General features: G+C 60.3%; 1 protein-coding gene across 2 annotated transcripts; it reads right to left on the bottom strand.

Moving 5' to 3' along the window:
- Positions 1-1,602: 1,602 nt before the first annotated feature.
- On the bottom strand, positions 1,603-16,876 carry LRP10 (LDL receptor related protein 10). 2 transcript variants are annotated; one of them, XM_054045631.1, is made up of 7 exons: positions 16,476-16,876; positions 14,725-14,754; positions 10,537-10,675; positions 9,844-10,028; positions 5,139-5,979; positions 4,738-4,867; positions 1,603-4,489 (listed from the first exon to the last, which is right to left on the bottom strand). In XM_054045631.1, the coding sequence occupies exons 1-7, from the start codon at positions 16,522-16,524 to the stop codon at positions 3,992-3,994; spliced, it is 1,872 nt and encodes a 623-aa protein (XP_053901606.1). In that variant the 5' UTR covers positions 16,525-16,876; the 3' UTR covers positions 1,603-3,991. The 2 variants fall into 2 exon arrangements, with proteins under 2 accessions (XP_053901606.1, XP_053901607.1); XM_054045632.1 differs by having other exon boundaries at positions 5,139-5,976.
- Between the last annotated feature and the right edge of the window lie 7,529 nt (positions 16,877-24,405).

Genomic DNA, 24,405 nt, shown 5'->3' with positions numbered 1-24,405 from the left:
CACCCCCTCTATCTATCTATCTATCCCCATCCACCCCCTCTATCTATCTATCTATCCCCATACACCCCCTCTATCTATCTATCTATCTATCTATCCCCATCCACCCCCTCTATCTATCTATTCCCATCCACCACATCTATCGCTCCCCATCCACCCCCTCTATCTATCGATCCCCATCCACCCCCTCTATCGATCCCTGTACACCCCCCTCTCTATCTATCCCCATCCACCCCATCTATCTATCTATCTATCCCCAGACACCCCCTCTATCTATCTATCTATCCCCATCCACCCCCTCTATCTATCTATCTATCCCCATCCACCCCCTCTATCTATCTATCCCCATCCACCCCCTCTATCTATCTATCTATCCCCATCCACCCCCTCTATCTATCTATCTATCCCCATCCACCACATCTATCTATCCCTGTACACCCCCTCTATCTATCTCTCCATCCACCCCCTCTATCTATCAATCCCCATCCATCCCCTCTATCTATCCCCGTACACCCCCTCTATCTATCCCCGTACACCCCCTCTATCTATCTATCTATCTATCTATCCCCATCCACCCCTCTGTCTATCTATCCATCCCCAGGAACTCTCCCTCTATCTATCTATCCCCATACACCCCTTCTATCTATCTATCTGTCTATCTTTGGTGTGCATGCATAGATAGATAGATAGATAGATAGATAGAGGGGGTGGATGGGGATAGATAGATAGAGGGGGTGGATGGGGATAGATGGATAGATAGATAGATAGATAGATAGATAGATGGGTGTACAGGGATAGATAGATAGATAGATAGAGGGGGTGGATGGGGATAGATAGATAGAGGGGGTGTACAGGGATAGATGGATAGATAGATAGAGGAGGTGGATGGGGATAGATAGATAGATAGATAGATAGATAGAGGGGGTGTATGGGGATAGATAGAGAGGGGGGTGGACGGGGATAGATAGATAGATAGAGGGGTGTACAGGGATCGATAGAGGGGGTGGATGGTGATAGATAGATAGATAGAGGGGGTGGATGGGGATAGATAGATAGATAGATAGATAGATAGATAGATAGATAGATAGATAGAGGGGGTGGATGGGGATAGATAGATAGATAGATAGATAGATAGAGGGGGTGGATGGGGATAGATAGATAGATAGATAGATAGAGGGGGTGGATGGGGATAGATAGATAGATAGATAGATAGATAGATAGATAGATAGACCGGTGGATGGGGATAGATAGATAGATAGATAGATAGAGGGGGTGTACAGGGATAGATGGATAGATAGATAGATAGAGGGGGTGGATGGGGATAGATAGATAGATAGATAGATAGATAGATAGATAGATAGATGGGGTGTACAGGGATAGATAGGGTGGATGGGGATAGATAGATAGCTGGATGCTGTAATGGGATAGATAGGTGCATGTAGGAGTAGGAGCTGAACGCAGAGCCCCCACAGTTGAAGTGGCCGCTGTTTCTCTACTCTCCTAGTTAGCAGCAGTAGAAGGCTCTTACGCTCTCACTCCACCTGGCGGGTTCTTGCTCACTAAAGGCCTGTTACTCTGCTCAGAGGGGGAGGAAAAAGCATCACAATGTTTTCTTCTTAAATGTATTTTTTCTTGAATTCTTAGCAATAATTTGAACAGACAATAATAGGCAACATTCTAACAAGAAATCTGATTGGCCTCGAGCCCCCACGGCAAATATACCAAAATAATCACAAACCTCGACCTGCAATCAAACCACCAGCCTGGAAAACCTGCCGGTTCCGTCATACTGAGAGAAATTGCTACACAAGAGATGGCTCCAATTTTCCACCTGGCCATTGTCTTTAAGAACCTTGTATTTTTTGACTGCCACACAAATATTATGCAGTGTGAATTCTCATCTTATTTTTTACATAGGCTGATGCTCAAATTTGTTGTCTCTCTCTTTTTACAAAATCATGGACGAACGAGCTGGTAACAATTTTCCATTTTGGCCATTGCCTTGAATATTTGATTTTTTGATGCCTCGTAAATGTTTTACAGCTGGGATTCTAATTTTGCAGCTATGTAGATTTTTAATCTTATTTTCCAGCTATTTCTCATTTTGAAATAAAACAAGTTCTTCAGAAAAACTTGGTTAAATTTTCCCCACCTGGCTATTACCCTTAAGAGTTTTTTTTTTTTGTCTGCCACACAAATTTTTGCACTGCGTCTCTTCTGTTGCATACGCTGATGCACCAAGTTATCGTCTATTTTCTCTTTTAAAAAGTTCTCTACAAGGCTGGTTACATTTTCAGTCTCACCGTTGTATTTCGCAAGTAAGCTGTATAGTGAGTCATGGCTGATGTTGATTTATTTTGGGTACAGATAAACCCACTTGTTTTTATTTGTCAATGGCCAGGCAAATGCTTTCCACTGACATCCCCCACCTCAATTTTCTGGGGCATAGATTTGCAACTTGATTTTCTCCCTAGTTCCTCTCTTTCAAATATAATTGTACAAAACAAACAAGCGAACAAGCAAACCAAATAAAACTTCACTGCGAAAAGTTGGTGTCTTTTTTTCTGATCCAAACTTTGCCATTAAGAAGCTTATTTAAAAAAAAAAAAAAAAAAAACAGCAACACAAAGAGTCTGGGTTGAGAATCAAGTCCAACTTTCCTAGCTGTGGAACTTGTGAAAACTCAGCTTCCGATTTTGCATTTAAAAATATAACCACAAAAAAAAAAAAAAAAAAAAAAAAAAGAAACAAAAAAAACCTCTCACAGTATCTGGTTAAACGCTTTTGCCATTGCCTTTAAAAATCAGTTTACAATACAAATATTTGGTGCCAAGACTCACATGTTCATTTCCCCCATCCATAGACACACACATTTCTTTTAATCTTATTTCTCACCTTCTTTACAAAAATGACACATATATTAAAAAAATCTATCAAAAATGGCCGACAATCTTTCAGATTTAGTCATTGCCTTTAAGAATATATATATATATATATATATATATATTTAACTGCCACATATATCTTTTGACATTCAGAATCACTGTTCGATTTGTCAGTGGAATACAGACGCACATTGTCTCTTCTAAGTCATATTTAAAAAAACCAATCATTTAAAACAATCTCTAGAGGAGGTTAAATGATCATTACCTTTAAGAGTTTTCTTTTTTGACAGCCATGCAAATATTTTGCACGGAGAATCCCAGCCACATAAACTCACATATTCATTTTCTGTCGATTTCTTTTTTTTTTGTTTCAATCAGAACCACATTTTAGCCAACAGGGAGTAAAATGTTGCTGTTTTTGCCCATTGCCTTTAAAAGACCTTTTTTTTAACCTCCACACAAAAAAGTTTGCTTACCGTAAAGATTCATTTAACAGGTACTGCAAAAAGAAATGTGCGAAGGTTCATTTTTCTAACCCAGATATGAAAAAATAATTGATGATAGAAAATTTCAACTCATAGAAGAGGAAAATTATTGCCAGCTGAGCCGTCGCCTTTAAGAGTCTTTTTAACTGCCATTTCTTTCCTCCTCTAATAGGGCTCCAGCACCTTTAAGATGTTATTTAGAACAGCCATACAAACATTTCTAAAGGACACATCCCTTTTAAGAGCCTTTTTTGACTGCCACACAAATATTTTTCCTTCTGGTCAGATGCAGCCAGAACTGGCCTCTGGGGGGGTGGGAGTGATTGGTTCAACCAGCCGCGCTGCCCTGCTCTCCGATTAGCCACCAGGTTCTTAAAGGCAATGTCTGACAAAGCACTTCCCTTGAAGAGCTTTTTTAACTGGCAGGCAAATTTTTTCTCTCTGCTCAGTTAGCGTTAAGTCCTTAAGGGCAATGTGCAATGGCACCATCCTTTGCGGGCGAGTTTTTGAGACCCTCACAGATATTGCCACCCCAGTTGACCCCTGCTGGGGGCAGGGGTGGCTTAACCACTCTCCCCATTGGCTGCTGGGTTCTTAAAGGCAATGGGGCCTGGCGGGGGGTGCTCAGGTGAGGAGGGGGTCGTCATCCAGGGCCTCAGCAGGGGGGGAGGGCCGGGACTCAGCGAGGGGCAGTAGCAGAACGTCGTCCTCCCCCTCGGGGGAGGGTGGGAGGCTCGGGGGCTCCCCACAGCCCTCGGGGGAGGGGAAGAGGCACCCGCGGAGGGCCCCCATCATCCCCCTGGGCAGCCGCTGGGGGCCTGTGGGGGGCGGGGCTGTGGGGGGCTCTGGCCCAGAGGGTGGGACTTTCTGCGGCAGGGGCGGGGCCTCATCGGGCCCACCAGCTGCCCCCCCTTCCTCCTGGCTGGCAGCGTCTGGCAGGGGCTGGGCAGGGGGGGCGGCAGGGGGGCGGGCGGCTGGGGTGGAGCGGGGCAGCAACCCCCAGCGGCGTAGGCGGCGCAGCAGGCGGCGCAGGGGGCGGGGGGGGCGGCGCGCCCGGCGCCCCCCGACCGGCTCGTGCTGGAGCAGATGGAGCAGAGAGCGTAGATTCCCCAGCAGCGACGTCTGCAACGAGAGAGGGGTGGGGGGTCAGCACCAGAGGGAGGGAGCCCCCCCATGCTTGCGGATCCAGGCTCTGTGTGGGGGGGCTGTGGGGAGGGGGTGTGGAAGCCTAGGAGTGGTGGGTCGCTCAGTGGGAGCTGGGTCACGGGGGCTCAGGGTGTGGGGCTGGAGTGGGGTCTCTCTTTGTGGAGATAGGGTTGTGGTGGCTGCAGTGGGGGGGCTGAATGGGGGGCAGGGTGGATGCGTCTCACCTGCCCGGGGCTTTCGGTGGGGAAGTCCTCGAGGGGTGGGACCAGCCCCTGTGCGATGAGCTGCCCATAGGACGGGGGCGCCTCCTGCCGGACCAGCTGGGCATCGCTGCGGGACAGGGGGGCGAAGAGGCTGTGGGGGTGGGGGAGACCATGAGATGGCGACAGCTGGGCTTCCCCCCCTGCCCCCCTTCCCCACAACCCCCAACTCCGGGTTCATCTGCCCCTGATCCCGCCTCTCCCCATAGCCCCGCCCCATCCACCTGATAGCTCCACCCCAATCCACCCCATCCCATAGCGCCGCGCCCTGCCCCTACAGCCTTGTCTGTTGTCCAGAGCCGTACCCCCAACCCAGAGCCCCTCCCATCTCATAGCCCTGCCCCCCCCCAGAGCCCCGCCCCCACCTGTACTCCCGGCTGCGCACGGCGTAGAGCCGGCAGGTGCAGCCCAGCGCGATGACCAGCAGGAGGCCGCAGACCAGGCTGCCGATGGCCGCGGCTGCCACCACCTTGCGGGGCAGGGTGTAAGGGCAGGAGACCTCGTCGGAGGCGTCGGCACAGTCAGGCTGCCCGTCGCAGCGCCAGGCCTCGTAGACGCAGCGCCCGTCCCCGCACCGGAAGTTGCCGGGCTGGCAGTGCCAGCAGGCCCGCTCGTCCGCCCCGTCCGGGCACAGTGTCTGGTAGTTGCACCGGTCAGCGGGTGCGTAGCAGGGGCCGCCGGCGCCACCCCGGCAGGGGTAGCTCCCTTCTGGGCAGCCTGGGCAGTGCTCCTCGTCCGCCCCGTCTGGGCAGTGCCAGATGCCATCGCAGCGCTCCGCCTCCCCGTAGCACCGGGCCTCGTCCCCCCGGCCGCAAGGCCGCTGCCAGGGCACGCAGAACCCACGCACGTGATAGGTGGCGTTGAAGCCACGGCCCCCCAGGCCCTGCCAGGCCACCCACGCCCGGCTGGAGGGCGACTCCACCACCACTGGCTGCCCGTTGCTGGCCGCATCTACGCGCCGCAGCAGCCGCGGCTCAGCCAACAGGTCTGGGTGGCCCTCGTACACCTCTAGGGAGTCGTTCGGAGCCAGGTCCAGCGTGGTGAAGAGCACAGTGAGGGGGCGACTGTCATGGGGGTCCAGAGCCCAGCGGCACCGGATGAGGGCTCCAGCAGGGCCTCCAGGCCAGGCAGGCGGAGAGAAGACCCCATAGAAATCATCCAGGGTCAGGTTACAAGATGGAGGTGAGGCAGAGAGGAGGGGACCTGCTGGGATGAGAGAGAGAGAGAGTGAGACAGGGACAGGCCTTTCATATTCTCTCTCTTTGTTCTTCTGTGCAAAATCACAGCAACAAGATGGAGTTTGTAGCCACCTGGGCAAGTCACATGTCCATGAATGATTCAGATTTTTGCAGGCTGACGCCATTGTTTACATGTTAGTTTGAATGTTCCCAGGAAAGCTCAGATGTGGATTGGCATCTCCCAAAGTCCATTGTCAGTTAAGTGTTTCTTGATTGGGCACTTACTGAGAATAGTCCTTTCTCAAGAAACTTGACGAAATGCTTCACTGAGACTACTTAGAATCAAAACACATTGAGATACAAGTACAGAGACAATATTCATGACTTCAAATGCAAAACTGATACACACATGTAGACAGCACAATCAAAACCAGCAAATCATCACCTTTCCATAGATCTCCTTTGTACAAGTTTTGGTGCAACCATAGGACCTTGGTTGCAACAATGATCTATATGGTCATAGTTAATGTCAATAACATCACAGGATGGTTGGGTCATATGGGGATGGATGGACGGATGGGTGGGTTGTGTGGGGATGGATGGATGGTTGGGTTGTGTGGGGATGGATGGTTGGATCGGGTCGGGTGGGGATGGATGGTTGGATCGGGCTGGGTTGGGTTGGGCTGTGTGGGGTGGATGGTTGTGTGGGGATGGATGGATGGTTGGGTTGTGTGGGGATGGATGGTTGTGTGAATATTGATGATTTGGTTGGGTTATGTGAGGATTGATTATTTGGTTGGGTCGGGTGCGGATGGATGGTTGGGTCGGGCGGATGATGATGATGGATGGTTGTGTGGGGATGGTTGGGTTGTGTGGGGATGGATGGATGGTTGGGTTGTGTGGGGATGGTTGGGTGGTTGGGTTGTGAGGGGATTGATGGGTGGTTGGATCGGGTTGTGTGGGGATGAATGGTTTGGTCGGGTCGGGTGGGGATGGATGGATGGTTGGATCGCATCGGGTGAGGAAGGATGGTTGGGTCGGGCAGGTGGGGATGGATGGTTGGGTCGTGTTGGGTGGGGATGGATGGATGGGTCGCGTTGGAAGGGGATGGATGGTTGGGTCATGTTGGGTGGGGATGAATGGATGGTTGGCTTGTGTGGAGATGGATGGATGGTTGGGTTGGGCAGGTGGGGATGGATGGCTGGTTGGGTCGGCGCCAGTGGGGATGGATGGATTGTCAGGTCGTGTGGGGATGGATGGATGGTTGGTTGGGTTGGGTTGTGTGGGAATGGATGCATGGTTGGGTTGGGCGGGTGGGAATGGATGGATGGTTGGATTGCGTCCAATGGGGATGGATGGTTGGGTCGCGTTGGGTGCAGATGGATGGTTGGGTCGGAGCCAGTGGGGATGAATGGATGGTCAGGTCGTGTGGGGATGGATGGATTGTCAGGTCATGTGGGGATGGATGGATGGTTGGGTTAGGTTGTGTGGGGATGGATGGATGGTTGGGTTAGGTTGTGTGGGAATGGATAGATGGTTGGGTTGGGCAGGTGGGGATGGATGGATGGTTGGATTGCGTCCAATGAGGATGGATGGTTGGGTCAGGCAGGTGGGGATGGATGGTTGAGTCATGTTGGGTTGTGATGGATGGTTGGGTCGTGTCGTGTGAGAATAGATGGTGCGATTGTATGGGGATGGATGGATGGGTCACGTCGGGTGGGGATGAATGGTTCGGTCGGGCGGGTGGGGATGGATGGATGGTTGGGTTGGTTGTGTGGGGATGGATGGATGGTTGGGTCATGTTGGGTGGGGATGAATGGTTCGGTCGGGCGGGTGGGGATGGATGGATGGTTGGACCGTGTCAGGTGGGGATGGATGGTTGGGTAGTGTGGGGATGGATGGTTGGGTCGGGCGGGTGGGGATGGATGGTTGGTTGGATTGCGGCCAGTGGGGATGGATGGTTGGGTTGCATTGGGTGCGGATGGATGGTTGGGTCGGGCAGGTGGGGATGGATGGTTGAGTCACGTCGGGTTGTGATGGATGGTTGGGTCGTGTCGTGTGGGAATGGATGGATGGTTGGGTTGTGTGGGGATGGATGGATGGTTGGGTCACCTCGGATGGGGATGAATGGTTCGGTCGGGTGGGTGGGGATGGATGGATGGTTGGGTTGTGTGGGAATGGATGGATGGTTGGGCCGTGTCAGGTGGGGATGGATGGTTAGATAGTGTGGGGATGGATGGTTGTGTCAGGTCATATGAGAATGGATGGTTGGGTCGTGTTGGGTGGGGATGGATGGTTGGCTTGTGTGGGGATGGATGGATGGTTGGGTCGGGCAGCTGGGGATGGATAGATTGTCAGGTCGTGTGGGGATGGATGGATGGTTGGGTTTGGTTGTTTGGGGATGGATGGATGGTTGGGCCGTGTCAGGTGGGGATGGATGGTTGGGTTGGGTTGGGTGGAGATGGAGGGTTGGGTCAGGTCGTGTGGGGATGGATGGATGGTTGGGTTTGGTGGAGATGGAGGGTAGGGTCAGGTCATGTGGGGATGGATGGATGGTTGGGTGGGGATGGATGGTTGGGTTGGGTGGGGATGGATCGTTGGGTCATGTCAGGTGGGGATGGATGGTTGGGTTGGGTTGGATTGGATTGGCTGGAGATGGAGGGTTGGGTCAGGTTGTGTGAGGATGGATGGATGGTTGGGTTGGGTGGGGATGGATGGTTGGGTCATGTCAGGTGGGGATGGATGGATGCTTGGGTCGGGCAGGTGGGGATGGATGGATGCTTGGGTCGGGCAGGTGGGGATGGATGGATGCTTGGGTCGCGTCGGGTGGGGATGGATGGTTGGGTCAGGCAGGTGGGGATGGATGGTTGGGTCATGTTGGGTGGGGATGGATGGATGGTTGGATTGCGTGAGGATGGACAGATGGTTGCGTTGCATGTAGCTGGATGGACGGATGGATAGTTGGGTGCGGATGGATGGTTGGGTCGGGTCGTGTGGGGATGGATGGATGGTTTGGTCGTGTGGGGATGGACGGATGGTTGGGTCGGGGCCAGTGGGGATGGATGGATGGTCAGGTTGTGTGGGGACGGATGGATGGATGGTCAAGTCGTGTAGGGATGGATGGATGGTTGGGTTGGGCAGGTGGGGATGGATGGTTGGGCTGGGGTGGGTGGGAATGAATGAATGGTTGGGTTGGGTTGGGTTGGGTTGGGTGGGGATGGATGGATGGTTGGTTGTGTTGTGTTCTGTTGTGTGGGGATGGATGGATGGTTGGGTTGTGTGAGGATGGATGGTTGGGTCGGGTGAGTTCGGTCAGGCGGGTGGGGATGGATGGATGGTTGGATTGCGTCCAATGAGGATGGATGGTTGGGTCGGGCAGGTGGGGATGGATGGTTGAGTCAAGTCGGGTTGTGATGGATGGTTGGGTCGTGTCGTGTGGGAATAGATGGTGGGATTGTACGGGGATGGATGGATGGGTCACGTCGGGTGGGAATGAATGGTTGGGTTGGTTATGTGGGGATGGATGGATGGATGGTTGGGTTGGGTGGAGATGGAGGGCTGGGTCAGGTCATGTGGGAATGGATGGATGATTGGGTTGGGTGAGGATGGATGGTTGGGTCCAATTGTGTGGGGATGGATGGATGGTTGGGTCACGTCGGGTGGGGATGGATGGATGGTTGGGTCGGGTTGTGTGGGAATGGATGGATGGTTGGGTCCAATTGTGTGGGGATGGATGGATGATTGGGTCACGTCGGGTGGGGATGGATGGATGGTTGGGTCGGGTCGCGTATGGATGACTGGAAGGGGCACATTAGGGTGGAGAGACAGACTGATCAGTTATCCACCCCCTCTCAGGTGCAACCCCCACCCCGTTTTCCAGCCAGGCCCCCACCTCTCTCGTAGCGGAGCTGGAATCCTTCTGCCACCGTCCAGCTGCGCCCGTAGCTCAGGGTGACATTGGTGCCCCTGTACTCCAGGGGGGCGGGGAGCCGGGAGCCGCAGAGGGCCTGGTGGGGGTAGGAGTGAGCCCAAATGTAGAGTTTCGCCTCCCCACACGCCAACTGGAACCGCTCGAACCTGCAGAGAGGAGACGGGGGATGGGCACGGGGCCTCTCCCCTCTAGGGTTTGGCTCCCATCTGGCCCCACGGCGGGGACTGGCTGGCTCAGGGGGGTGGGGACTGGGGCCTTTCCCTGCAGGGGCTGCCAGCTCCCTTCCAGACCCAAGGCCGGGGAGGGGAGGGAGGTTAATTGGGTTAATTACTGTTTTTGCTCTTCTCTGGGGCGGGGCAGGATGTGGACAGGATGGGGCAGAATGCAGTGGCTCGGCGAGTGAGGAGAGCACTGAGGGAATGGGGGAGGAGGCAGGAGATGGGGGAAGAGGGGGTGGTCAGGGGAGGACTGAAGGGGTGGGGGGTGGGGGCAGGAGGCGGGGGGCAGAGGGGGCTGGTCGAGGGAGGGCTGAGGGACTGGGGGAGGGGGCAGTAGGCGTTGGCAGAGGGGGGTGGTCGGGGGAGGGCTGAGGTGAGGGCTGAGGGAGGGAGGGGGCAGGAGGTGGGGGGCAGAGGGCTACATGGGGTCTCTCACCTGATGGTCACCACATCCTCCGGGCCCCCCAGGATGACCCAGGTGCACTTGCCAGGCAGGATGCGGCCATGCCGGGGGGGGAAGCTGCGGATCACCCCCTGGCTCTCCCCCCGCACCTCCAGGGGTGCACGGCAGGTGGCTGGGGAGGAGTGGGGGGGATGCAGAGGTCAGCGATGGACCCCGTCCGTGTCCCCCTCCCCTACATCCAGCCCCCCAATCACAGTGCTACCCCACCCAGCGAGCCCAAATCCCCACCCTTCTCCCACCAGCCCCCTGCACCCCAATACCTGCCCTTCCCCCTCTCCCACCAGCCCCTGCAGTGCAATCCCTGACCTTCCCCCTCTCCCACCAGCCCCATGCACCCCAAATCCCAGCCCTTCCCCCTCTCCACCAGCCCCTGCATCCCAATCCCTGCCCTTCCCCCTCTCCACCAGCCCCTGCAGTGCAATCCCTGCCCTTCCCCCTCTCCACCAGCCCCTGCATCCCAATCCCTGCCCTTCCCCCTCTCCCACCAGCCCCTGCAGTGCAATCCCTGCCCTTCCCCCTCTCCCACCAGCCCCATGCACCCCAAATCCCTGCCCTTCCCCCTCTCCACCAGCCCCTGCATCCCAATCCCAGCCCTTCCCCCTCTCCCACCAGCCCCTGCATCCCAATACCTGCCCTTCCCCCTCTCCACCAGCCCCTGCATCCCAATCCCAGCCCTTCCCCCTCTCCCACCAGCCCCTGCAGTGCAATCCCTGACCTTCCCCTTCTCCCACCAGCCCCCTGCACCCCAATTCCTGCCCTTCCCCCTCTCCAACAGCCCCCTGCACCCCAATCCCTGCCCTTCCCCCTCTCCCACCAGCCCCATGCACCCCAAATCCCAGCCCTTCCCCCTCTCCACCAGCCCCTGCATCGCAATCCCAGCCCTTCCCCCTCTCCACCAGCCCCTGCATCCCAATCCCTGCCCTTCCCCCTGTCCCACCAGCCCCTGCAGTGCAATCCCTGCCCTTCCCCCTCTCCACCAGCCCCTGCATCCCAATCCCTGCCCTTCCCCCTCTCCCACCAGCCCCTGCAGTGCAATCCCTGACCTTCCCCCTCTCCCACCAGCCCCATGCACCCCAAATCCCAGCCCTTCCCCCTCTCCACCAGCCCCTGCATCCCAATCCCTGCCCTTCCCCCTCTCCACCAGCCCCTGCATCCCAATACCTGCCCTTCCCCCTCTCCACCAGCCCCTGCATCCCAATCCCCACCCTTCCCCCTCTCCACCAGCCCCTGCATCCCAATACCTGCCCTTCCCCCTCTCCACCAGCCCCTGCATCCCAATCCCTGCCCTTCCCCCTCTCCACCAGCCCCTGCATCCCAATCCCTGCCCTTCCCCCTCTCCACCAGCCCCTGCATCCCAATCCCCGCCCTTCCCCCTCTCCACCAGCCCCTGCATCCCAATACCTGCCCTTCCCCCTCTCCACCAGCCCCTGCATCCCAATCCCCACCCTTCCCCCTCTCCACCAGCCCCTGCATCCCAATCCCTGCCCTTCCCCCTCTCCCACCAGCCCCTGCATCCCAATCCCTGCCCTTCCCCCTCTCCACCAGCCCCTGCATCCCAATCCCTGCCCTTCCCCCTCTCCCACCAGCCCCTGCATCCCAATCCCAGCCCTTCCCCCTCTCCACCAGCCCCTGCAGTGCAATCCCTGCCCTTCCCCCTCTCCACCAGCCCCTGCAGTGCAATCCCTGCCCTTCCCCCTCTCCACCAGCCCCTGCAGTGCAATCCCTGCCCTTCCCCCTCTCCCACCAGAACCTGCATCCCAATCCCTGCCCTTCCCCCTCTCCACCAGCCCCTGCATCCCAATCCCAGCCCTTCCCCCTCTCCACCAGCCCCTGCATCCCAATACCTGCCCTTCCCCCTCTCCACCAGCCCCTGCATCCCAATCCCTGCCCTTCCCCCTCTCCACCAGCCCCTGCATCCCAATCCCTGCCCTTCCCCCTCTCCCACCAGCCCCTGCATCCCAATCCCAGCCCTTCCCCCTCTCCACCAGCCCCTGCAGTGCAATCCCTGCCCTTCCCCCTCTCCACCAGCCCCTGCAGTGCAATCCCTGCCCTTCCCCCTCTCCACCAGCCCCTGCAGTGCAATCCCTGCCCTTCCCCCTCTCCCACCAGAACCTGCATCCCAATCCCTGCCCTTCCCCCTCTCCACCAGCCCCTGCATCCCAATCCCAGCCCTTCCCCCTCTCCACCAGCCCCTGCATCCCAATACCTGCCCTTCCCCCTCTCCACCAGCCCCTGCAGTGCAATCCCTGCCCTTCCCCCTCTCCCACCAGCCCCTGCATCCCAATCCCTGCCCTTCCCCCTCTCCACCAGCCCCTGCATCCCAATCCCCACCCTTCCCCCTCTCCACCAGCCCCTGCATCCCAATCCCTGCCCTTCCCCCTCTCCCACCAGCCCCTGCATCCCAATCCCTGCCCTTCCCCCTCTCCACCAGCCCCTGCATCCCAATCCCTGCCCTTCCCCCTCTCCCACCAGCCCCTGCATCCCAATCCCAGCCCTTCCCCCTCTCTACCAGCCCCTGCAGTGCAATCCCTGCCCTTCCCCCTCTCCCACCAGCCCCTGCATCCCAATCCCTGCCCTTCCCCCTCTCCACCAGCCCCTGCATCCCAATCCCTGCCCTTCCCCCTCTCCACCAGCCCCTGCAGTGCAATCCCTGACTTTCCCCCTCTCCCACCAGCCCCATGCACCCCAAATCCCAGCCCTTCCCCCTCTCCACCAGCCCCTGCATCCCAATACCTGCCCTTCCCCCTCTCCACCAGCCCCTGCAGTGCAATCCCTGCCCTTCCCCCTCTCCCACCAGCCCCTGCATCCCAATCCCTGCCCTTCCCCCTCTCCACCAGCCCCTGCATCCCAATCCCCACCCTTCCCCCTCTCCACCAGCCCCTGCATCCCAATCCCTGCCCTTCCCCCTCTCCCACCAGCCCCTGCATCCCAATCCCTGCCCTTCCCCCTCTCCACCAGCCCCTGCATCCCAATCCCTGCCCTTCCCCCTCTCCCACCAGCCCCTGCATCCCAATCCCAGCCCTTCCCCCTCTCCACCAGCCCCTGCAGTGCAATCCCTGCCCTTCCCCCTCTCCCACCAGCCCCTGCATCCCAATCCCTGCCCTTCCCCCTCTCCACCAGCCCCTGCATCCCAATCCCTGCCCTTCCCCCTCTCCACCAGCCCCTGCAGTGCAATCCCTGACTTTCCCCCTCTCCCACCAGCCCCATGCACCCCAAATCCCAGCCCTTCCCCCTCTCCACCAGCCCCTGCAGTGCAATCCCTGCCCTTCCCCCTCTCCCACCAGCCCCTGCATCCCAATCCCTGCCCTTCCCCCTCTCCACCAGCCCCTGCATCCCAATCCCCACCCTTCCCCCTCTCCACCAGCCCCTGCATCCCAATCCCTGCCCTTCCCCCTCTCCCACCAGCCCCTGCATCCCAATCCCTGCCCTTCCCCCTCTCCACCAGCCCCTGCATCCCAATCCCAGCCCTTCCCCCTCTCCACCAGCCCCTGCAGTGCAATCCCTGCCCTTCCCCCTCTCCCACCAGCCCCTGCATCCCAATCCCTGCCCTTCCCCCTCTCCACCAGCCCCTGCATCCCAATCCCTGCCCTTCCCCCTCTCCACCAGCCCCTGCAGTGCAATCCCTGACTTTCCCCCTCTCCCACCAGCCCCATGCACCCCAAATCCCAGCCCTTCCCCCTCTCCACCAGCCCCTGCATCCCAATCCCTGCCCTTCCCCCTCTCCACCAGCCCCTGCAGTGCAATCCCTGCCCTTCCCCCTCTCCACCAGCCCCTGCATCCCAATCCCTGCCCTTCCCCCTCTCCACCAGCCCCTGCATCCCAATCCCTGCCCTTCCCCCTCTCCACCAGCCCCTGCATCCCAATCCCTGCCCTTCCCCCTCTCCACCAGCCCCTGCATCCCAATCCCTGCCCTTCCCCCTCTCCTCCAGCCCCTTGCACCCCAAATCCCAGCCCTTCCCCCTCTCCACCAGCCCCTGCAGTGCAATCCCTGCTCTTCCCCCTCTCCTCCAGCCCCTTGCACCCCAATCCCAGCCCTTCCCCCTCCCCGCACAAGCCCCCAAATCGCTGTCCTTCCCCCCTCCCCCACCCAGGCCCCGCAGCCCAGTCCCACTCTCTCCACCCCAGAGAACCCTCCTCTCACACTCGCCCCCCCCCACTCACCCAAGTCTCTCTCCGTGTAGGAAGCAGCTTCTAGGGGGGAAAATAAACTGGGATAAGAAGAAAAAGTGGGGGGGGGACAGGGCCGGGCTGGCAGGGTTGAGGATCGGGAGTGAGGGGCACCGGCCGGGCTGGGGGCGGGACTGGGCCGGGCTGGCAGGGTTGGGGATCGGGAGTGAGGGGCACCGGCCGGGCTGGGGGGGGAGACAGGGCCGGGCTGGCAGGGTTAAGGATCGTGAGTGAGGGGCACCGGCCGGGCTGGGGGGGGACAGGGCCGGGCTGGCAGGGTTGAGGATCAGGAGTGAGGGGCACCGGCCGGGCTGGCGGCGGGACAGGGCCGGGCTGGCAGGGTTGAGGATCAGGAGTGAGGGGCACCGGCCGGGCTGGGGGGGGGACAGGGCCGGGGGGGGGGGGGCTGCGGGTCGGGAGTGAGGGGCACCGGCCGGGCTGGGGGGGGACAGGGCCGGGCTGGCAGGGTTGAGGATCGGGAGTGAGGGGCACCGGCAGAGCTGGGGGGGACAGGGCCGGGCTGGCAGGGTTAAGGATCGGGAGTGAGGGGCACCGGCCGGGCTGGGGGGGGGAGACAGGGCCGGGCAGGCGGGGTTGAGGATCGGGAGTGAGGGGCACCGGCCGGGCTGGCGGGGGACAGGGCCGGGCTGGCAGGGTTGAGGATCGGGAGTGAGGGGCACCGGCAGAGCTGGGGGGGACAGGGCCGGGCTGGCAGGGTTAAGGATCGGGAGTGAGGGGCACCGGCCGGGCTGGGGGGGGACAGGGCCGGGCTGGCAGGGTTGAGGATCGGGAGTGAGGGGCACCGGCCGGGCTGGGGGGGGAGACAGGGCCGGGTAGGCGGGGTTGAGGATCGGGAGTGAGGGGCACCGGCAGAGCTGGGGGGGACAGGGCCGGGCTGGCAGGGTTGAGGATCGGGAGTGAGGGGCACCGGCCGGGCTGGGGGGGGGACAGGGCCGGGCTGGCAGGGGCTGCGGGTCGGGAGTGAGGGGCACCAGCCGGGCTGGGGGGGACAGGGCCGGGCTGGCAGGGTTGAGGATCGGGAGTGAGGGGCACCGGCCGGGCTGGGGGGGACAGGGCCGGGCTGGCAGGGTTGAGGATCGGGAGTGAGGGGCACCGGCCGGGCTGGGGGGGGGACAGGGCCGGGCTGGCAGGGTTGAGGATCGGGAGTGAGGGGCACCGGCCGGGCTGGGGGCGGGACAGGGCCGGGCTGGCAGGGTTGAGGATCGGGAGTGAGGGGCACCGGCCGGGCTGGGGGGGGAGACAGGGCCGGGCTGGCAGGGTTGAGGATCGGGAGTGAGGGGCACCGGCCGGGCTGGGGGGGACAGGGCCGGGCTGGCAGGGTTGAGGATCGGGAGTGAGGGGCACCGGCCGGGCTGGGGGGGGGACAGGGCCGGGCTGGCAGGGTTGAGGATCGGGAGTGAGGGGCACCGGCCGGGCTGGGGGCGGGACAGGGCCGGGCTGGCAGGGTTGAGGATCGGGAGTGAGGGGCACCGGCCGGGCTGGGGGGGACAGGGCCGGGCTGGCAGGGTTGAGGATCGGGAGTGAGGGGCACCGGCCGGGCTGGGGGGGACAGGGCCGGGCTGGCAGGGTTGAGGATCGGGAGTGAGGGGCACCGGCCGGGCTGGGGGGGGACAGGGCCGGGCTGGCAGGGTTGAGGATCGGGAGTGAGGGGCACCGGCCGGGCTGTGGGGGGGGGGACACGGCCGGGCTGGCAGGGTTGAGTGACGGGCACCGGCATCTCTTACCCCAGACGAGTCCAAGCAGCAGGATACAGGCGGCCCCGAGGGGGGACATTTTCAGGGTGGGACGTCCCGGTTATCTTGTTTTGCCCCCGGAGGTGGGGGAGGGTTGTTGGGCTGATTCCCCTCCCCCCCTAGCACCCGCACATATCGCGCCCCCCCCGAGTTCCCCCCGCCCGGCTCTGGAGGGCCCCGATCCCCCGACTTCCGCCCTGGGGGGGGGGGCAGGGATTCGTGGGGGGGGGGGTCCTTCACCCCCTCCCACAGCCGGGCTGGTTCCTTCCCTCCTTCCGCCCACCCCGGTCTGTTTCGCTCCCGAGCCTAGAACCCCCCCGGTCTGTTTCGCTCCCGAGCCTAGAACCTCCCCCCCCCCCCGCCCCTCGCGCGTCTCCTTCGCTGGTAACTTTGTTTCCTTCCTTCGCTTCCGGGCTTGCAACTTTCCGGGTCACGTGACCCCCTGTTCTCTCTCTCTCCCCCCCCCCCCCTTCGGGCACCTCCCTTTAACCCTTCCGTGCCCTCGCCCAGAGGCCCTCATTCCGGGGCAGGGAGGGGGGCACATCTCTATCGGTCGCTAGGAGAGTATATCGCTGCCGGGTGTGTGTGTGGAGCCTATAGGTCGGGGGGGGGGAGTTGCCCCCCTTCCCCTAGAGCCAATGACGCCCCTGGCTCCGGGCCCTTTAACTCGCCCCTCCCCCCCTTGGGGTTCAGGCGGGAGGTGCCCCTGGGCGAAGGTCTCTGTGCCCGGGACCCCCTCTTTGGCGGGGCGCTCCTGCGCCTTTAGGAGCCTTATTGGGCGGGGGTCTCGGAATTGCGGTGCTGCCAGTTTGCTCAATTTCCTGTTTACACGGACTCCCAGCTCCTTGCTCTGCGCCCCCTAGTGGCCACCTGAACAGTGGCTGGAAATGTTATAACTAACATTGCGTGGGGACTGTGTGTGTGTGGGAAAGGGGGCAGGAATTGCGGTACCGGCCCTTTCAGAACCCTGGCATTGGGGGGGGTGTCCCAGAATTGTGGTACCGGCCCTTTAAGAGCCCTGATATTTGGGGGGGGGGTCCCAGAATTGTGGTACCGGCCCTTTAAGAGCCCTGATATTTGGGGGGGGGTCCCAGAACTGTGGTACCGTCCCTTTAAGAGCCCTGTTTTTTTTTCGGGGGGGGGGGTCCTAGAATTGTGGTAATGGCCCTTTAAGAGCCCTGATATTTGGGGGGGGGTCCCAGAATTGTGGTACCGGCCCTTTAAGAGCCCTGGTATTGGGGGTCCCAGAACTGTAGTACTGGCCCTTTAAGAGCCCTGGGTTTTTTATTGGAGGGGTCCTAGAATTGTGGTAATGGCCCTTTAAGATCCTTGGTTTTGGGGGGTCCCAGAACTGTGGTACCGTCCCTTTAAGAGCCCTGGTTTTTTTCGGGGGGGGGTCCTAGAATTGTGGTAATGGCCCTTTAAGATCCCTGGTTTTGGGGAGGTCCCAGAATTGTGGTACCAGCTGTCACGGAGTATTGGGGGACTCAGGGCCCTGCACCCCCGGCTTCCTGCGATTCACCATGACTCTCAGCCAGCCAGTAAAGCAGAAGGTTTATTTGGATGACAGGAATACAGTCCAAGACAGGTCTTGCAGGCACAGACAACAGGGCCCCCCTCAGTTAGGTCCAGCTTGGGGTCCCAGGGCATGCCAGCCCACCCCCCTTTGGGGGGTCAGAGCCATCCCTGCCTCCCAGCCATCTCTCCAGCCTGCTTCCAGCACTCTGCTTTCAGCGACCCCTCCCACAGCCTTTGTTCAGTTTCCCGGGCCCTGGAGTCACCTGACCTCCAATCCCCTCCTGGGTTCTCATGTTACAAGCTCAGGTATGTTCCCTGGGGCAGACTCCCATCCTCCGATGCAGACCATCCTAGTCACACTCCCCTGTCAGCATTCCCACACCCCAGCAAGAACAGTCCCAGTTCGTCACATCTCTCCCCCCTTCGAGACCGAACTGAGCGGGGTCACTTTAGCCAGTGACCTGGGGAAGTTCGAACCTACCCCCGTTCCCATGGATGCCCCCGCATCCCTCCAGTTCCTTGGTGGGAATTACACCAGGCCCCTCCAGTTTCACGCCCCCCCTTAGGTCGGGGTGCTTGATGGCACTCGCAGTTCGCATGTGGGAAGGTTTATGCGGCCTGTGCCCTTTTCCCACCCCCATACCTCTGGGGCTCCAACTGGGCTGTGGTCTTCTCCCAGCGCTCCAGTCTGGAGGTCTGTGCTTTGGGCTCTCTTGGTTTAGAGCCGCCCTTTTAACCTTGGCCACCCTCTGGAAAGGATCCTTATTGCTGGGCAAGGGTCCTAAAGCTGTTTTCCCCTTGTCCCAGGCCTTCCTCCCCCTCTGACAGGGGTCACAGGATCCGCAGTACTGTCGGACAGTAACAAAGACCCCAGGCCAGTAAAAGCTCCGTAGCAGCCTCTGCTGGGTACGCCAGGTTCCCTGGTGCCCTGAGAGGGGAATGTCATGGGCCCGGTACAGCAGCTGGCGGCGATACTTCTGGGGTACCACCAGCTGCCTCCTGATCCCCCCTGACTCCATTTTCCCTGGGGGAGCCCATTCTCGGTACAGGAACCCTTTCTCCCACAGGAACCTTTTCCGGCCACCTCGTCCCATGGTCTGTACCGCATTGAGGTCGGCCAGGTCCCTTATCTTCCGCAAGGAGGGATCTCTCTGCAACTCGGCCTGGAACTCAGCAGCTGGGACAGGGATGGCCACCTGCTCTTTCTCGCCCGCTGGGTCTGAAGCTGCAGCCTCCCTGAGCCGTGTCCCTGGGCGTTCCCTCCCCACCAGGTTAGGGTCCTGTGCCTCAGGCAAGGCACCCCCCCCAAGGCCAGGGCGCAGGGCCCCTCGCCGGCTCTGACTGCGGGTCACAACCAGTGCCTTTTGGGGGTTGCTTGGCCAGTTCTCCAGGTCCCCCCCCATCAATACCTCAGTGGGCAAATACGGGTGTACCCCCACATCCTTGGGGCCCTCCTTGGCCCCCCACTTCAGGTGTACCCTTGCCACGGGCACTTTGACTGGTGTTCCGCCCACCCCCGTCAGGGTCAGGTAGGAGTTGGGCACCACCTGATCTGGGGCCACCACCTCGGGCCGGGCCAGCGTCACCTCTGCGCCCGTATCCCAGTATCCATTGACCTTCCTCCCATCCACCTCCAGGGGAACAAGGTACTCTCTCCGGAGGGACAGCCCCGCGCCCACCGTATAAACCAAAAACCCTGAGTCTGGGGCATCCAGCCCCCTAGAGGAGCTGGCCTGGGGCCCTTCTCTCTCTTGAGCAGTTGATAAGCTGCCAGCCCCTCTGGCGTGAGAAGCCTGCCCCTCGTCCGTCTGGGCCTCTACCAAGTTAACCCTATGCGGGTTCGGTCTGCTCAGTCTGTCCTTGAGCTTGGGGCACTGGGCCCGAACGTGGCCTCTTCGTCCGCAGTAATAGCAGCTCATGTCCTGTGGGTCCCCTCGAGCCGGTCGGTTGTCCCTGACGCTGGGCATTCCCCGTGGGAGGGGATTCCCCATATTCCCCCTTTGGGAGGTCCCAGGGTGACTCTCTCTCTGCATCGCGGCGGGCCTGTTCCTTTGGGGCTCCTCCCTGCCACCCCCTGACTGGCTCTTTACAAACTCATCAGCCAGCTGCCCGGCGTGTCGCGGGTTCTCTGGCTTTCTGTCCACCAACCACAGCCTCAGGTCGGAGGGGCACCGCTCATACAGTTGCTCCAGTACCAGCAGTTTAATCAGGTCCTCCTTCGTGTGGGCCCCACCAGCCCACTTGCTGGCGTATCTTTCCATGCTGACGGCTAGTTGCAGATATGAGATCTCAGGGGTTTTATCTTGACTCCGGAACCTTTCCCGGTACATCTCAGGAGTCAGCCCAAACTCACGTAGCAGGGCCTTTTTGAATAGTTCGTAGTCCCCTTTCTCTGCCTCTCCCAGTTGGCGGTACAATGCCACGGCTTTGGGGTCCAGTAAGGGGGTAAGGACCCGGAGTCTGTCCGCGGGATCAATCCGGTGCAGCTCGCAGGCCGTCTCAAAGGCCTCCAGGAAGTCATCCATGTCCTCCCCCTCCTTGTATGGGGCCATGATGCACTTATCAAAGCTCCGTGCAGTCCCGGGTCCCCCCTCACTCACCGCAGCCGGGGGTTCGCTGCCCTTCAATCTCGCCAGTTCCAGGTCATGCTGACGCTGTCTCTCATTCTCCTGTCTCTGTCTCTCTTCATGCTGTCTCTGTCTCTCATTCTCCTCCCGTTCATGCTGTCTCTGTCTCTCTTTCTCCTCCCGTTCATGCTGTCTCTGTTGTTCACGATCCTCCAGCTCTCTCAGTTTTAGCTCTTTCTCCCATTCCAGCCAATTCCGCTCCACGGATGCCGAACGTCGCCGGGAGGATCCTCTGCTGGCCGGCGGGCTTCGCCGGGGGGATCCCCTGCTGGCCGGGGGGGGTCACGGCGCCTTCGGTATTTGCTGGGCTCCTCCCCACCCTTCCCCTAGGCATAGGAAGGAGGGGTCTCGGGAAGCCCTCAGCAGCCGGCTGACCACTCCCAGCTGGGACAGACACTGGTGCCTGCGCTGCATTTGCCAGGCTGCTTCCCTGAGACACAGGGATCAGTTCATTCGCGCGATCTTCCGCCTCCAGCTGGGCAATGAGCTGTTCTTTGGTGAGCCTCCCAATGCGCAGCCGCCTCTGCTTGCACAGCTCCACCAGGTCACTCTTAAGCCGCTTGGCATACATCTTCCTGCTGGCCACTCACCGGCCTGTGTGCTCACAGCTCCCCACAGTTCCCAGGGGGACTCCTAGTGTGCCAGCCCTTCTCGAGGTCACCGCCTCTCTGCCAGGGTCGAGCTGCAGACTCCTCCGCCCCTGGGACCACTCGCTGCGATCCCCCCGGAGGACCCTGTTACTGCAAAAGTCCTTCTCGCTGGTCACACACTCCCAGGGGTAATCGTCTCTCTCCCACTCTTCAGCCGGCCTGGTCCCCGTCAATCCCCCTTCGTTTTACTGCTCCCCAGTCACTTACTGCAGGAAGCGCCGTCCACGGGGTGCAGTAGATCCCACCTCTGCCACCAGTTGTCACGGAGTATTGGGGGACTCAGGGCCCTGCACCCCCGGCTTCCTGCGATTCACCATGACTCTCAGCCAGCCAGTAAAGCAGAAGGTTTATTTGGATGACAGGAATACAGTCCAAGACAGGTCTTGCAGGCACAGACAACAGGGCCCCCCTCAGTTAGGTCCAGCTTGGGGTCCCAGGGCATGCCAGCCCACCCCCCTTGGGGGGTCAGAGCCATCTCTGCCTCTCAGCCATCTCTCCAGCCTGCTTCCAGCACTCTGCTTTCAGCGACCCCTCCCCCAGCCTTTGTTCAGTTTCCCGGGCCCCGGAGTCACCTGACCTCCAACCCCCTCCTGGGTTCTCATGTTACAAGCTCAGGTATGTTCCCTCGGGCCGACTCCCATCCTCCGATGCAGACCATCCTAGTCACACTCCCCTGTCAGCATTCCCACACCCCAGCAAGAACAGTCCCAGTTTGTCACACCAGCCCTTTAAGAGCCCTGGTATTCGGGGTCCCAGAACTGTGGTACCGGCCCTTTAAGAGTCCTGGGTTTTTTATTGGGGGGTCCTAGAATTGTGGTAATGGCCCTTTAAGATCCTGGTTTTGGGGGGGTCCCAGAACTGTGGTAGCGACCCTTTAAGAGCCCTGTTTTTTTAGGGGGGGTCCCAGACTTATGGTACCCAGCCCTTTAAGAGCCCTGGGGTTTTTATTGGAGGGTCCTAGAATTGTGGTAATGGCCCTTTAAGATCCCTGTTTTTTTTGGGGGGGGGGGTCCCAGAATTGCGGTACGGGCCCTTTAAGAACCAACTTCCCTCCATTTCCATCCTATAGCCTCTGGCGCCACCTAGTGGCAGAAGGGGGAGATGGGGGCACGAGGGTGGGTTGCCCCCCCTCCCTCCACGCGATCGCCATTCCCCACCCCCACTGGCTCTTATTCAACCCCCCCGCCCCGTCTGTCCTTTCATGCTGCTAAATAAAACAGCCAAGGTCCCTGACTTGATTGGGGGGGGGGAGGGAGGCGTTGGGAGCCAGACAGGACTGGGAGGGTAGTGAGGGCTAGTGGTTAGAGCGGGGGCTGGGAGCCAGGACTCCTGGGTTCTGTCGCTGGCTGTGGTAGTGCAGCTGGGTCTAGTGGTTTGGAGGTGAGGGGGGCTGGGAGCCAGGACTCCTGGGTTCCTGTCTGACCCCAGCTGCGGTCGAGGCCTCCCTTAGCGAAATGAGAGGTGGCTGATTCAGCAGCCAAAGGATCAAAGACCCAGAGGAACAAACCAGTGGTGGGAAATGTGCTGATGAGAGAGACCCACATCCTGCCCCATAGCCCCCACCCCACCCCCCGCCTGCACCAGCCCCCTCAGTCTGCCTCTCTTCAGCCACCACCTTTGTCTGCCTGGCTCCTCCGTGAGCTCTCCCCCCAGACACCCGGGATCCACCCCCAGACACCCCGGGATCCACCCCCAGATCCACCCCCAGACACCCCGGATCCACCCCCGAGACACCCTCTGATCTATCCGCCGAGACATCCCGGATCCACCCCCAGACACCCCGAGATCCACCCCCCAGATACTCCCTGATCTATCCCCAAAGACACCCCGAGATCCACCCCCAGACACCCCGGATCCACCCCCGAGACACCCTCTGATCTATCCGCCGAGACATCCCGGATCCACCCCCAGACACCCCGGGATCCACCCCCAGATCCATCCACCGACACCCCGGATCCACCCCCAGACACCCCTGATCTATCCCCCCAGACACCCCGAGATCCACCCCCAGACACCCCGGGATCCACCCCCAGACACCCCGGGATCCACCCCCAGATCCATCCACCGACACCCCGGATCCACCCCCGAGACACCCTCTGATCTATCCGCCGAGACATCCCGGATCCACCCCCAGACACCCGGGATCCACCCCCAGACACCCCGGGATCCACCCCCAGATCCATCCACCGACACCCCGGATCCACCCCCGAGACACCCTCTGATCTATCCGCCGAGACATCCCGGATCCACCCCCAGACACCCCGGGATCCACCCCCAGATCCATCCACCGACACCCCGGATCCACCCCCAGACACTCTTGATCTATCCCCCCAGACACCCCGGGATCCACCCCCAGACACCCCGGGATCCACCCCCAGATCCATCCACCGACACCCCGGATCCACCCCCAGACACTCCTGATCTATCCCCCCAGACACCCCGGGATCCACCCCCAGACACCCCGGGATCCACCCCCAGATCCATCCACCGACACCCCGGATCCACCCCCAGACACTCCTGATCTATCCCCCCAGACACCCCGGGATCCACCCCCAGACACCCCGGGATCCACCCCCAGATCCATCCATCGACACCCCGGATCCACCCCCGAGACACCCTCTGATCTATCCGCCGAGACATCCCGGATCCACCCCCAGACACCCCGAGATCCACCCCCCAGATACTCCCTGATCTATCCCCAAAGACACCCCTGATATATCCCCCGAGACACCCCGGGATCCACCCCCAGACACCCCGGGATCCACCCCCAGATCCATCCATCGACACCCCGGATCCACCCCCGAGACACCCTCTGATCTATCCGCCGAGACATCCCGGATCCACCCCCAGACACCCCGAGATCCACCCCCCAGATACTCCCTGATCTATCCCCAAAGACACCCCTGATATATCCCCCGAGACACCCCGGGATCCACCCCCAGACACCCCCTGATCTATCCCCCCAGACACCCCGAGATCCACCCCCAGACACCCCTGGGTCGAGCTCTCTAGATCTCTCCCCCTGTCCCTTCCCCTCGTCTCTCCTCTAGGTGGCTCCACGGGCCGTCGGTTCGCTCCCCGCTTCCCCTCGGCCTGGCCCGGCCCAGCCCCCGCCCCCGTCCCCGG

The sequence above is a fragment of the Malaclemys terrapin genome, chromosome 12 (assembly GCF_027887155.1).
Source record: "Malaclemys terrapin pileata isolate rMalTer1 chromosome 12, rMalTer1.hap1, whole genome shotgun sequence".
NCBI classification, from domain to species: domain Eukaryota; kingdom Metazoa; phylum Chordata; order Testudines; family Emydidae; genus Malaclemys; species Malaclemys terrapin.
This window is presented reverse-complemented; position numbering and strand designations above follow the sequence as displayed.

What these genes read in the sequence shown, in the direction of transcription:
- LRP10 (XM_054045631.1), bottom strand. Translation starts at nt 16,524, where the DNA reads ATGTCCCCCCTCGGGGCCGCCTGTATCCTGCTGCTTGGACTCGTCTGG. An exon ending in GTGCGCAGCCGGGAGTACAG is followed by an intron (nt 4,868 to 5,138) that starts GTGGGGGCGGGG and finishes CCACCCCCACAG; the next exon opens with CCTCTTCGCCCCCCTGTCCC. An exon ending in CCACCGAAAGCCCCGGGCAG is followed by an intron (nt 4,490 to 4,737) that starts GTGAGACGCATC and finishes CTCTCGTTGCAG; the next exon opens with ACGTCGCTGCTGGGGAATCT.